The 14,930-nt window shown below is 41.6% G+C and overlaps 1 protein-coding gene across 3 annotated transcripts in view; it reads right to left on the bottom strand.

Annotated features, from left to right (window-relative positions):
* Nucleotides 1–14,930, bottom strand: part of LOC309534067 — a 75,377-nt gene that overhangs the window by 22,607 nt on the left and 37,840 nt on the right. For all 3 annotated transcript variants that reach the window (XM_082225998.1, XM_082225996.1, XM_082225997.1), the window contains 5 exons: nt 8,923–9,096; nt 7,173–7,572; nt 4,888–5,050; nt 2,097–2,208; nt 515–605 (listed from right to left, as the gene is read on the bottom strand). In XM_082225998.1, the coding sequence (XP_082082124.1) occupies nt 515–605; nt 2,097–2,208; nt 4,888–5,050; nt 7,173–7,572; nt 8,923–9,096 (940 nt within the window). The remainder of the gene's footprint in view (nt 1–514; nt 606–2,096; nt 2,209–4,887; nt 5,051–7,172; nt 7,573–8,922; nt 9,097–14,930) is intronic.

Below are 14,930 nucleotides of genomic sequence, written 5' to 3' on the forward strand. Positions count from 1 at the left end.
AGTGTCCTGAGAATGAGGCAGCCTCATTTGCAGTGGAAGAAAACTTGGGGACACGTTTTGGCATAGCACCAGCAAAGATGTTGGAGGCTAAACTTGGAACCAGACACATCCGTACTGAACTATAACCCTAGGTAAAAGCTCCCACCTTGGGATATATCAGCTACAGACATGCATCTTCAACAATGCATTGACCTTAAGTCACACAACTGCTGTTCTGTACTTTAAGAAACACAAATGAAATATTTTAGAAATGCTTTTTTAACGTTTCAGTTTGAACTTAATTCTAATACTCTAACACTGTGTCTTTTGCACAGTCTTCTGTGTTAAGGAGACAGAGGAGGATGTTTGAATAAATAAAGCAACCCAGCTGCTGCAAAGGATTTCTTTGTTCCAAGAAAGTTCAATGAGTTGCATTTTCCCAAGTTTTAAACTCAGCATAAAATCAACAGAGAGCAAGAAGCAGACAATATGGCATGTACAAAACCACGACTTAAACCATAGATATACTTCTTACTTCTAGCATAAATTGATCCACCAGATGCAGGTCTGAAGGAGACCCTTTGAACGACATGTACATTTCTATATCTTTCGCGGTGGGCTGGTATCTATGGGAAATCGATACAAATTAGCATTCCTGGTTCCAAGACATCAGTGTCAAATATGGGCATTTTGCAGACAATGGTAACAATTTCAACAGAATACTTAAAACATGGGCTCATTTGTGTGCTAAACCAGAGTAAACGACAATGAACGTTTCCCCATTTTAATTAATTGGGGGAAAACATAGCATTTTTGTATTGGCTTGTTTCAAATTCATTAACCACTGCCATCTTGAATAATTAACTACATTCCATATGTGTATTTTTCCTCTTCTGCCCACCTTCAGATTGGGAAAACAACAACAGCTAGAACTCTTTCATTGGGCCTTCCCACTGGTGGAACAAATTCTAACAGTGTTCATTTGTTTGTTTGATGTAATACATTTCTATGCTGCCTCATAGCCAAATTGCCTGCACTGTTTACAAAACTTAAAAGCCACAATACCCACCATAATGCAATACAAACATAAACGTAGCAGATAAAAGCACAGTTAAATGTCAGAGTTTAAAACAATGTCTTGTTGAATAAATAGCCCTTTGCTTGGCATTCAGAATACAGAGAGTTGGCACCAATCAAACCTCCCTATTTATTTAGACCAAGCAACACAAACTTGTTCTGACACACAGAGAGTTCTTTCAGCAGTCTCTGTATTCTCCCTTCCCCTTGTGACTGCTAGAGTAGGTACTGTAGTTCAGGGGTACCAACCATGGTGCGCTTCAGATGCTGCTGTATTTCAGCTCCCATCATCCCTGACCTCTGGCTATGCTGGCAGGAGTTGGAGTCTACATCACCCAGAAGGCACCACTGTAAATCCACATGCCTCTTTCACCTGCCTCCGATAGTCTGCAAAGCAGCACCATGGAATCTTCCCGGTCCAAGCACACAAAGCAAGTGGGGAGAGGTGAACCACATTACAGGGAAGGGCCATAGCTGAGTGCTAAAGCAACTGCTTCGCATGTACACACCCCAGGTTCAATCCCCAGCATCTCCAGGTAGAAATGTCCTCTGCCTGGAACCCTGGAGAGCTGTTGCCAATCTGTGTGGACAATTCTGCATTAGATGGACCCAATGGTCTAACTCAGGAGAAGATGGCTTCCTATGTCCCTAAGGCATCGTGGAAAGTTATTTCAAGCTGTCTCTGGATGGGTTGGGGGAAATAATGCAAAAGGGTGGCCCATAATCATGTCAAGCATGGGATTAATTTATTTTAAATCCAAGCCATTTGGCTCAACTGGATTGAATTGTTTTGTTGCTCACTTTGCTTAAAGCTCAGCATTACAAGCAGCAAGGTGGCTTACGGTTCCTCCAGAGAACAATGAGTAATAGAGCATATGTATTTTTTTTAAGTTACATCCGTAATTTCCAATGCAAGGAGCTAGGTACATCAGGTGCTTCAGTAAACACATCCTTTCGCTTCTCCTTTCATTTGCCCAAAATGATGCTGTTTTCAAAAAGTAATATCTATCATAAATAAAGAATTCTATCCAAAAGGTTACCTTCTTAGTGCTGTAATCTGCTCAATGCTAAGTCCACCACTGTCTTCATGTATAATGTATAATTTTTCTTTCAGCTGGCTTGGCTTTATGCGGAAACTTTTAAGAAAAATGTCTGGAGGGGGAGAATGGTTCTTTGATTACTTGTAGATAAATGCACAGGGGAGCGGGGGGGGGAGGAAGCAGAGAAAGAACACTGGGACATTTATACTGTTGTTCAGCCCACAGAATTAGCTTGTGCTTGTGCCCACTAAAAGCTAAGATGAGTCAGTGCTCTAATATCTTGTACAAATAGTATCCTAGCATTCTAGTACGAATGGCATCGATGTATCCATATGGATGTATTTGATTGAAGTGCAGTCAATCCATTAGTCAGAAGAATAAATCAAGAGAGTGTCTCCTGATGGCACTCAAAACCTTACTTTGAAAATTATTTTAGTTAAGTATACAAAAAATGTACTGCTGCTTCTGGGATTGAGTTTATAGAGCCTACTGTTTCGTTCTCCAGAGTGACCACTCAACTACCCCTGGGAGCTCACAAACAAGGTGGAAAGGTGACAATCGCTCTCACTGTCATGTGATCAAAGCATCAAGTAAACAGGGGTACACTGCCTCTGAATGAAAAGTGATACCCTTATTGAATTACCCACACCTGAATTTGTCCAGTTTTTCCCCCAAGCATGTTTTGAGTCTTAAGTTTGCTAAAAGAAGGGGCTTGCCCAATTTGCGTAGTAGAAAAGAGTGATTTCCTGGAAGAAACAAGACTAATTTGGAGGATTAAAAGGCACTATTTAAAGATGTCTTTATCCTCACTAACAACATCTTAACATGTACTTCCCCACCACCACCACTTTAGTGTCAGTCAATGGATGCAATAATTTCCCAGCCCAGGTGTCCCAATTAACATAATGATTACACCCTTCCAAATTTACTTCATGCAAATCCTTCACAGGTTTATACTTCACACAAAGGATTTCCAATTGTGTTTGCTGGAGGCCCCTTGTGCAGCTACCTCAAGTGCTACAAAGGATCCTGGGAAGTACTATAAAGCACACATACACTTAGAGTGTTGTGCCAAAATTTTATCCCCCATTTCTTCTTGACCATGTTCCAATACTGAGAGGGGAAATGCATTCAAAAATTATCAAAGAGCAAATGAAAATTTGGAGTAATTATAAAGGGCAGGGTGAACTGTTTTGGCTGCATTTAGCTTACTTTTGAGTAGGCATGGGGGAGAAACTTGGTTTTGTTTGTATTTTAATGAGAAACTACCTAAGGTGCAGTTTTCAAGCTTACACACGAACTATCCTTTGAAATTTGTATTTCTCTGAATTTTGCACTTCTCTGAATTTTACAATACGGTCCACTAACCAGAAAATGTGTGCCTGCATGCATTAAAAAGCACACAGCAGTGAAAATGACATGCAAAAGTGCAATATATGGGAGAAATTTGTTTACAAAAATATGCATATTTGTCAGAACTGAATACAAAATGTTTACAAATTTTCATGTGGATTTTTTAGAATTAAAAATTAAATTTTAAAAAAAATCACAATTTGATGGAGAAATACGGAGAACTAAAAACTGGAAAAATGAGAAACTGATGTTGACAGACTCATCCATTGGTACTTGAGGGAAGGACCAAAGTTCAGCGGTAGAGCATCTGCTTTGGATTCTGAAGGTCCCAGATTCAATCCCCGGCATCTCCAGAAAAGGCAGGGGGGTGACCCTTGTCTGAAATTGTGAAGACTCGGCCAGTCAGTGTAGACAGTACTCAGCTAGAGGGACCAATGTCTGACTCAGTAGAAGGCAGCTTCCTAACTCATGGTCAGCGGATGAAGCTGAATGGCAAGAGATTCAGGACAACAACAAAGCATTCATTGACACAGCACACAGCTAAACTACGTAAATTGCTACCACTAAATGTAGTTATGACCACCAACTTGGATGGCTTAAATTGGGGGTTAGAAATGGAGGATAAGGCCATCAATGACTACTTGTCACGATGGTTGTGTACTACCTCAGGATCAAAGACAGTTGTTAGGGAACTGCCATCGGCTCAGAGGTGAGAAATAGAAGGGCAGTTGTGTTACAGAGAGCCTCTGAAAATCTTGCGAAGCAGTTCCTCTTCTGGGGAGGAGGAAAGCCCCACCTCCAGTGGGGAAGAGGTGCAAGGACCAGAGGATGCTGGTGGGAGCCTTCTGGGCAAGCCGGACAGGAGGGAAACACGCCCTTGCCATCGCCCATCCTGCACAGTAATTTGAGGCGCAGAGGGGGGAGGAGAGGTTTGGGGGTAACAAAACCCTTATGTTGGGGAGGTCCAAAAAAAGACCATTACCAGATTCTGCTAGCGATTGAGCCAGACATGAGCTTTGGGGCTCTTCACTGTAAATAGTTTGCACCCAAATAAAGCCTGTAAAACACAGGTCGGAGTCCTGCCTGGTTACTCTCAAGCAACCACAACAGCCAGCTGACAACAGTATTCCTTTAAACATCTGTTACAGGAGAGCTATTGCACTCATGAACTGCTTGTGGGTTTCCCACAGACATCTCTTTGATCACTAGGAGAACAGAATGCTAGACTGGGTAGACCTTTGGCCTGATCAAGAGGTCTCTCCTTATATTCTTATGTCAATGATTCTGTGATCACAGGATAACATTTGATGGACTGCTTTTCGTATAACTAAAATTTCAATTGAAATTCCACAGCATTTCCTTCTGAGCCTCTTAAAAATCTTAGGACTCACGAGTAAGGGGCTACTCCTAGTAAGCAAAGTGACATTTTCACACTTACTGAAGTTATGTGCAACTTTTGAGTTTAACATAATTTGTTGTGTCGGGAGAGGCTCATTGCCATGAGTTCCCACCACTTCTTGAATACGAAACTGGTTGTGAAGCCGAACCTCATCTATGGTTTTCTGGCCCAGGTGGCAGGATGTCCAGATTGATTTCTCTATCTAAAAATATTAAAAAGCTGTAAGTAAATATGTCATGGCATCTCTATAATTAGGACGGGCAAGTTCCCAAGGCTTGATTTGGAATGAGCTTACCTAGTGCAAGCTACTTTGCACGCAGTTCAGCTCATGTCCAAAATTAGTTCATTTTAAGCTCACATATTCCAAGCTCCAGGTTTCCTCATATTTTCAGGGATGCTTTTGTAAACACACAAAGCAATGAGAAGTATCCCCACTCCCAACACATCCTCCAACCACTAGGGAATATGATGAGTCCTGCAGACCCTTCATACTCCTCTCTGACACATTCCCCCATCCCTGTAAAAAAGCATACCTACAATGGTGAAATGTAGCCTTAATGCACCAGGAACCCTGAGAATTATAGATACCCTATGTATCTTTTGGTAGCTGATTTCTGGTGACCTGTAGTTTCCAGGATATTTGTGAGGACCTCAAAGGCCATGGAAACAACATTTCCCACCAGTCTTGTCACTTAATAATGGCCTAATGAAGGTTGCAACAGCCCTCCTTACCACTGCTGCCAGGTAAATTTCAGCCAGAAATGGAAGGGGTCAACCATGGAAGTGTTATATGCTGGTTTTGAAACTGGGGCTAAACTAATTATGAGTGAAGACCAAACTTGGCTAATAATTAGCCGAGAAGCCCAAGACTAGAGAATTCCATGATTCAAAAAATGGGATTTGGTGAGCCAAGGGAATGTATAACTATCTTATAGGACATCCAAGTAGGATCCCATGTTTCTGACTGGGTATTGTAACACCTAACTTAGCATATAGGAGGAGTCCTAGGAATCGCAAGTACCTTCTTCCTGAGGTCACCCTGTGATGTGTAAATGGTAGTCATGACATTCTTTATGGACAGTCGTAACCATAAAAAGACAATAGATTCCCATGGGGAATCCACGTAGATCTTGAATTCCATCATAGTATTTTTCACTGTATTCCTCCAACTGAATGATTACTAGGGGACTGTATGTGGGCAAGGGGCAGGGTGGAGATTCCATCTAAATAGGCCATAAAAGAGCTTGACTCACGATATAGGAACATGACCTCTCTGTGGCTTGGTGCTCATTATATCTAGGACAGTGGTGGGAAACCTCTGGCCTATGATCCTAATTAGGCCCACAAGTTATTCCCACTTGGCCCAAGGGCAATGTCAGGCAAGCCACAGCCACTTGTCCATCACCCAGCATCAGATGACTTCAGCTATGGGTAAAAGCATGACTTGGAAAAGCACCATATTCAAAAGGGAGAATCAGGAGTTCACTCTAAATGGACCCCTGATTCTTCTTTTGCAGACCTGACTTGAATTCAAATGAAAATTCCATTGCAATTCAAGCCATAGTTGCAGAGGTAGAATTTTTGCAGCTGCAGTTTGACTTCTTGAATTCAGGCCGTGTTTCTTTGCAGTTCAAGCTGGGACTGCAAAGGAAGAATCTTGCAGCTGCATATTGAAGTTACCATTACCTGGCACCCGATGCCATCAGCTGATTAGCAGGTAGCCAGATCCACCCACCTGTCACGTGATCTGTGGAATGCTGGCTGCTTCTGCTCAGCCCTCCTCTAACAGGATAGGGACTATGGTTATAGATCATTCCCAACATTTATTTATTAACCAATGGTGTTCGCCACTTGCCCATTTTACCTCCTAAGGAACTCAAGACAGCAAGGATAGGTTCCCCACCAGCCAATTTAATTCCATTAAATGCCTACCATGACCACAATACTCTCCTTTGCGAAGGAGGCTTACATCACATAAGTTGTCAGGATTATTTGAATGGGCATGTGAAGTGTACGTACTACAAGGGTAACCAACTTGGTGTACTCCAGATGTGGATGATTTCTCCCATACTCCCATACTGAGAAACAATGGGAGGCTTGGTCCAAAACATCTGGAAAGAACCTCAGTGGTCACCCTGGTGTATTACTTGCTTTCTCTATTTTGTTGCTAAATTCCTACATGGACAGCATTTCTATTCTGTAGAAGGATGAACAATCTCGTGTTAAACCACATTATGATTATGATGATGACAGCTTGCAACAACAGAGAATCAAACACTCATGGATTGTATGCGCCCTGTTCTATGCAAAATATAGTTTCAGACCTTTTCCTGAGGAACTACTTCCCAGTGGAACACTTTTGTTCTTGTTGATGTTGGAGGCTGGCTGGACAACTTGGGAAAAGGAGGCGGGGCTTTCCCATCTGCCGTTCTTCCAGGAAGCTGACCCAATGCTGAAACCAAAGGACGCTTCTCCTGGAGAGTGTGGGCTAAGGTCACAGCCTCTGGAGCTGTAGGAGATTCCAAACCGAAACAGATGGGCTGTTCCATCTTCCCTTCATTTAAACAGGGAGCTTCCTCACACACCGCTTCTGAGACGTTCCCCTGAGTCAGGGATTCTGCCTTTGGCAATGAGCAGTATCTGTCTATGAGCAGCATCCACTCATTTCGGAGCTTGGTAATGTCCTCTAGTTTGTTGTTCTGGACAGTAAAGGGTATTTGGAATCTACAATTCAAAAACGGTGAGTCTGTGAACCCAAAATAGTGCACATGAAATGGCAATAAGCACAACCACAACCATTTCTGTTTCATGCTCATTGATGTTACAGACAGTTTTACTTTTCAAGAAGGCCAGCAGTGCTGACTCTGACCTTTTCAGGCTGACTTAATTGCTAAGACTTTGAAAGAAACAAGAATGCTGAGATATAAAGATATATATTGCAACATATTGACTCAGGTGAACAATTTCCGTATAATTTTGTGGCCTCTGGGGTCAAATGGAACATTTCTACATTCTGAGAAGACACAGCTACAGCTAAACACTGTCTCCAGCATTTAGATTTTTCACGTGAGTCAATTTACTAATTAATCCTTCTTTGGTTTGTGAGCAAGGAACAGAATGTTTTTGACACTGAGATATGTCGACTTGGCTAGCCACTAGGAACTGGAACTGAAATATGTCCAGCATATTAACATGCTTTTGAGCATGTGCAGAGTGTCCTTCCCACATCAATAAGTGATGAAAACTTAGCACCTCTTATTTTAGATATGAAACATGCACATCCAATCATATATTCAATGCCGAAATTGTGTATCTGGATTCAAGTGACTAATCTGACATGCCTAGCTTTACTTTTAGGGAAACTAAGAAAGCAAAACTTCTAACAATTCATTTATTCCCAAGCCTTCAGCTCTTTCACACAATCTCCAGGGTAATATTAGAGCCTATTGAATTTGGGTGTACATGTATATGGATGTCACAATGTGTGGTAACTGATGTGTGTGCAGACTACAGCTGGCAAGAAAAGGTGATCAAACATATGTGAAACAATTCAAGGAGGAAACAGCTTCATGAATGACTCCCCACAGCTTTGTTTCACCGACATCGCACTGACTCCTATTCCCCCTTACAGAGCTATAATTTCTAGACTGGTTTAACAGTCAATCTCTCTTCCCAGGAATATCTACATATTGTAGCTCTGTGAGTTCCTAACAACTCTCAGCACCCTTAACAAACTACAGATCCCAGAATTCTACAGAGGAAGCCATGACTGTTTAAAGTGGTATCGTAGTGCTTAGAATGTATGGTGCAAATGTAGCCAGAGTAATTTTCTGTTTTTTGTTACCCAGCAGTCTTGGCGTGTGTGCGTGTTTCTCTTCCTCCCTACACAGCATCCACAACAGAACATTACGCAAAGCTCACTAGCATAAATTAGCATGGTTGGTACCACTTGTGCAACCTTGACTTAGACCTTCTGGGCTGGGCGGGGTATAAATAAATTATTATTATTATTATTATTATTATTATTATTATTATTATTATTCCATTTGTTTCCGCTGTATTAGGTACACTTACAAGTACTTAGCTTCCTTTGTTCGAAGCATGAAGGTGCCAGAACCATCCTCCTCGCTGACAACTGCATCTCCACTTGACAAGTTAATTGTTTTTGCTACAGGAGCCACCGCCTCCATCTGGCGTTGGTCGATGCAATGTAAGCTCAGCTCCCGTTCGCTCAGCTGAACAAAGTGTCTAGAGGACAAAAAAAGAAAAAGAAAAGAAAAGGTGCTGGCAAACTCAGGTATTTAGATCCTTTGATTCAATGCAAAAACACACATTTCATACTGGTGAAAATAATTTCTTTTAAAAGGATTTGCGAAGGACCTTATTGTTTTATGGTTTGTGAATCAACTTAGGAGGTTAAAAGATTCCTCATTAATGGAGCCTAAAACATTTAGAGTGTTTTGATGTATCTTGGTGCTCTATGCTTTGTATTTATTAGGTTAAAAGGGTTTGTGAATTGCTAGTCTGTCTTAATGGCATCTGAAACATTTGAAGTGTTCAGGGTTTCACTAATACGGGGCTATAATGCTCTGTGCTTCCTCAATTAAATTTATTAAGTGAACTATGTTTTTCTAATTGAAATGAACACTGTAATTAATAAGAAGTTTCTTTTTTAAAAAGAACTTCAGGATAGAAATTCAGGGATAGGCATTGGACTGAAAATGAAGACGAGATATTGCAAAACATTTTCTTTGTTGCACAAACCCGGGGATGAGGAACCTGCGCCCCACCAGCAGACACTGTAACTACTCTCTGACGGTTTGACTTTACCCCCAAAGGAACACCCTTCCATTATCTCCCAAGACAGACAGGTGCCAACAGCAACAGCTCCAGCCAGCCTAGCTTATGATCAGGGATGACAAAAGTTGTAGCCCAGCAACATCTAAATAGATATAGGTTCCCTAGCCCGAAAATAGAGTAGCTGTGCTCAGTTATCTCCAAATCTGTCTTTCTTGAAATGGTTAACTGTACTCTTATTCTTGTTGGGAATCAAGCCTTTATCAAGAGAAACTGGCCACTCTCCAGGCACCCGGCTTGATCTCCGGTTGACCTCCCTGTCTGCATTCCCCGGCAGGATACAGGCTAGGTCACGATAGGCGATCCTTCTCAGCATGAGAAGAACACACACCCTCTTTCCTGCCCCCCCGGGAAGGGGAAAGAGATAGACAGAAACGTATTTACATGCCTTTATTTCTGTCTTTGCAGCGTTACAGAAAACATGTCTGCTCTCTTCAAACTCCAACAGCCAAGAGACAAACTCCTCCTGTACTTCCTGTACAGCTCATATTACACTCTGAGCTAATTCCGGTGCTTCGCACTGTGAATAGACTGTCCCTCTGTTTCCCACGGAACAGTCCCAACATTCCCATTATGTTTTGCTTTCAAGCTACCAGCTCGCGGCCTCATTGCTTCTATATCGTAACAATTCTTGCTATTAACAGTGGGGAGGGGTCTTCTCAATGACAGCTCCCTGGTTATGGTATAACCTAGGGATGGGGAGCCTCTAGTTATCCAGAGGTTGTTGGACTATAACTCCCATCAACCCTCACCCTTGGCCATACTGGCTAGCGTTGATGGAAGCTGCAGTCCAACAATATACAGTGTGACACAGGTTCCCCATCCCTACATTAAAAGATAACACTCAAGATAGCTCCCATCTGCCCTACTCTGCCCTTCTTTGCTTTAAGTGGCTGCATTGATGTTGTTGTTGTTGTTGTTGTTATCATGCTTTAAACCTCTCTTAATTGTTATATTTTGTACTGGTTTTAAAACTTTTCAGTTGTTTTTATATAACTCACCTTGAGACTCATGGGAAGGAGATTCATAAATTAATGAAGTAATGGATGGCAGCAAACTAACTTGTCCCATCAAGTTACTGAACTTTCCCTGCTTCTCCCCGCCCCCCATGCCCTTCTCAGATCTGCTCCAGAGGGTTGAGGGAACCCCAAGAACAGATTGTGGGGACATACAGGGAAGAGGGGGGAGTTCAACTACAGAAGCAGAAATAATTTATTTTCCTTAAGACCCGTGTTCGTCACATGCAGCGCTGCTTCCATTCCACTGCAGTCTGGCTTCCAGCAAAAACAAAAACAAAGTTATTCATCTTGCTATCCACCGTGGCAGAATTTTACATACTTAAGTAAGAAGAAGAAGAAGAAGAAGAAGAAGAAGAAGAAGAGTTTGGATTTGATATCCCGTTTTATCACTACCCGAAGGAGTCTCAAAGCAGCTAACATTCTCCTTTCCCTTCCTCCCCCACAACAAACACTCTGCGAGGTGAGTGGGGCTGAGAGACTTCAAAGAAGTGTGACTAGCCCAAGGTCACCCAGCAGCTGCATGTGGAGAAGCGGAGACGCGAACCCGGTTCTCCAGATTACTAGTCTATTGCTCTTCGGCATGTAATGCCCTAAGAGAGAATATTATGAAAATGATGTACAGGTGGTACATGACCCCACTCAAGCTCTCAAAAATATATCATTTGCCTGATAATAAATGTTGGAAATGTAAATAAATTGAAGGTACATTCTTTCACCTTTGGTGGACGTGCCCAAGGATTAAGGCTTTCTGGGAAATGATATATAATGAACTGAAAAAGGTATTTAAATATACTTTCCCGAAGAAACCAGAGGCCTTCCTCCTAGGCATTGTTGGCCAATCGGTGTTAAAGAAGGATAGAACTTTTTTTATGTATGCTACAGCAGCAGCAAGAATTCTCATCGCAAGGCATTGGAAGACACAAGATCTACCCACCTTGGAAGAATGGCAGATGCAACTAATAGACTACATGGAGATGGCGGAAATGACTGGCAGAATCCGAGACCAGGGAGAGGAGTCGGTGGAAGAAGACTGGAGGAATTTTAAAATTTATTTGCAGAAACACTGTAAAATTTCTGAATGCTGATGACATTGAAATGAATTGAAGGGGCTCTAGCAACAAGGCAAAAAGTATGAGAGGATTAATAATAGATAAATTAATGGAATATGAATTTGCTGAACTAAATTTAAAAAGGGATACAAAAATGGGAGACGTGAGGAAGTCAGGAAAATAAGTTAATTAAAGTGGAGAGAAGAAAGAGGGAATTTTTGTTTTTCTTTTACATGTGTTTTTTTGTGTTTAATGTTTGTATTTTTGTATTTTGTATTTTTGTATTCTTGTATTTTGTATTTGTTTTGAATTTGTATTTTTTGTTTTTTCTAACTTTTCTATCGATAAAAGCTAATAAAATATTATTACTAGTCTATTGCTCTTAACCACTACACCACACTGGCTCATTTCAGTTCAAAGGAAATTCAGTGCAAAGGGAAAGGAGCAGGAGTCATCAATTAACCACCATTTGCAGACTGAAAACAACCACTGATTGTATTTTTGTATTTCCATTCTGGAGATGGAACACATAAGTGAACATCTTTGCACATAACTCAGACTCACAATCATGCACAGTTCTGGATTACATGGGATGCTTTGCATGTACAGGTACATGTAGGAAGGCCCTGTCACTACAGATGGATATGAAGTTTAGGGCTCAAGGGTGGATTGGCAAGCCCCCACTCCAGTGTGGGGCAAATACTGGAGCATCAAGAGGGCTCCAGTTGACTACTGATTATGTGGGTTCTATCCAGCTAAGCATTATTAAGCATTAAGTAAGTAAACCCACAAAAATTAATAGGCCAAAGTTAGTCATGGTCATTATTTTCAATGGGTCTAGTCTGAATACAATTAGCATTAGATACAACCCTTTGTGTTTAGTTCTGATTTATTTAGTGTCTCTCCTGAAAGCTTAGCTGAAAGATAAAGAATTCAAGTCATTTTGGCTACCACTCCTAACTGAAAGCATCCATTATCTCTACATCAGTGTGCAGAGTCAGAGTTCTCCGTATTGTTGAACAGAGCTGGCCGTCTTATTGCATTCGAATTCCTTTCACAAAGAACTTGCAGCTTAATTGTTCACTGTTTACCAAACAGTTGCTTTGATGAAGGAAGCAAACTTGGGCTTTGCTCCACAAGGTGAACAACAAAAAAACATTGTGTTCCCATGGCCATCCGTGTGTGGGGAGAGAAGTGTGGTGCAGTGGTTAGAGCATTGGACTAGGACCTGGAGGACCAGAATTCAAGCCTCCACTCAAGTCATGAAGCTCACCTTGGACCAGTCACTGTCTACCAACTTAATCTACCTCACGGGATTGCTGTAAGAATCAGAATCGTGCTTGCCACTCTGAGCTCCTTAGAGGAAATCTGGGATATAAATGCAATAAATAATATGTATATTATTTATACATATATGTAGGATTTGTGTAAATGTAGAACCCTGTGCAACCAGGGTGCTACATCACACAGGGAGCTACATAACCCCTTTCTTCTCAAACACATGGAGGGCAGCAGGGCTGAGAAACAGGGATGTGATGGACAAAGAGAGACCAGCAAATATAGACTCACTCTCCCACTCATGTGAGAAACTGAACACCTCAATAGGTCTATTGTGTCCTCTGCTTTTCAGACACTATATGATTATTCATCATCGCTAATCACACGAAGCGTGCTTCTAGATGGGGCCTTAACCCAAGGTGAGATACTGCAAATGGATCGCTTCTAACGCATGATGTTTTGTTGTTTATCGTATTATATGTTATGTACTGAAGTTCTCACCCTGGGCCAGCAGGGGGATACTGTAGATAGTTATGCAAATGAAGGATCGAAAGTGACGTTCAGTGATTGGTTAGTTACAGAAAATGGTTACTGTTGCATTCTAGTGGAGCTCTATATAAGCAGGCTGACTGAGCTCCTCAGTTCAGTTCTGTTCCAGCTTACAAATAAAGAGCTGCTTTGGAAGAATCGCTGTGTCGTCTGATATGTTCGCCCACAACTTAACATTATATATTCAACCAGAAAGGGTAAATCCACATGAAGGGGAATGGGCATTTTGATGCCAGTGGTGCTACATGGATGCTGTGAAAAAAATTGCATGCTCATCCCACAATTAAGAAACATTTGGAAGCACCCAAGGCCGCTGCTCCACTGCACAATGACTTCATTATAAGAAGCCAAACGGGATTAACGGCCAAATTAAGGTAGCAAGTCCTTCTAGCGGAAGCCCCCGTGCAAGGACCTTCACTAACACAATTGGGCTTTTCTGCAGTCCCTCCCCCACATTCTCCCCTGTGCCCCCCCCTGCAAAAAAGTAGCTCAAGTGGGTCCAGAGAATAGCATGTTGGGGAAGGAGACTGGGGTCATTTGGTCCGGCAGGCTGTAACTCTGGCGCCAACAGAACAATTGCCATAAGGTTATACTGAATTCTTCCCTGTGTGTGACAAATGCACTTTCTATTAGGGAAGGCAGAAATCCTCCTAATGAGGGAGGGAAGCCCTTTTGTTTTGTTTTTTGTTTTCTTACAATTTATGTTGACGGCATTGCTATATATTTTAAAAAGTAATCTCACCAAATGCTCTTTTTATGTTATTAAAGGAATATAAATGTACACCTAGGCAAAGAAAAGAGGGAAAACATAAAATAATAATAAATTACAACCACTGCCATATGTGTATACAGTATATGATGTTCAACTTTATGGAGGACTTTACTCAAAGCAGGGCCATTGAAATGAATGGACATGACTGTGTTAGGCCCATTGATTCCAACTGCTCTGCTCTGAGCTGAATGCCACCCTAGATTTCTTATTCTCGTCTCTCAAGGAAATTATGCTTAGCCATTTATCTATGTCCCCCTAGCTTATTTTTCACAATGAAAATGCATCAAATCATATTGAGTTGTATTTACTTTTCATATAACTGATGGATCATGGACTTTCAGACTGCTCCGGCTTATGCCGTCCTCTCAGTCTTACTATCTCAGTAATCTTTGACACGCTCACAACATGCCAAGCTTTATTCAGCTGTTCGCATTCTCTGCTTAGTGGCCAACTACATTTCGGCAGATCTTATTAAGTTCCCAATCAATAGTGTATAGTGCTGCTTAATACTGGCTCGAGACAAAGGTCCATCTAGTCTCACATCCTGTTCTTACAGTG

This window comes from Podarcis vaucheri (genome assembly GCF_965113315.1).
Source record: "Podarcis vaucheri genome assembly, chromosome: 6".
NCBI lineage: Eukaryota > Metazoa > Chordata > Lepidosauria > Squamata > Lacertidae > Podarcis > Podarcis vaucheri.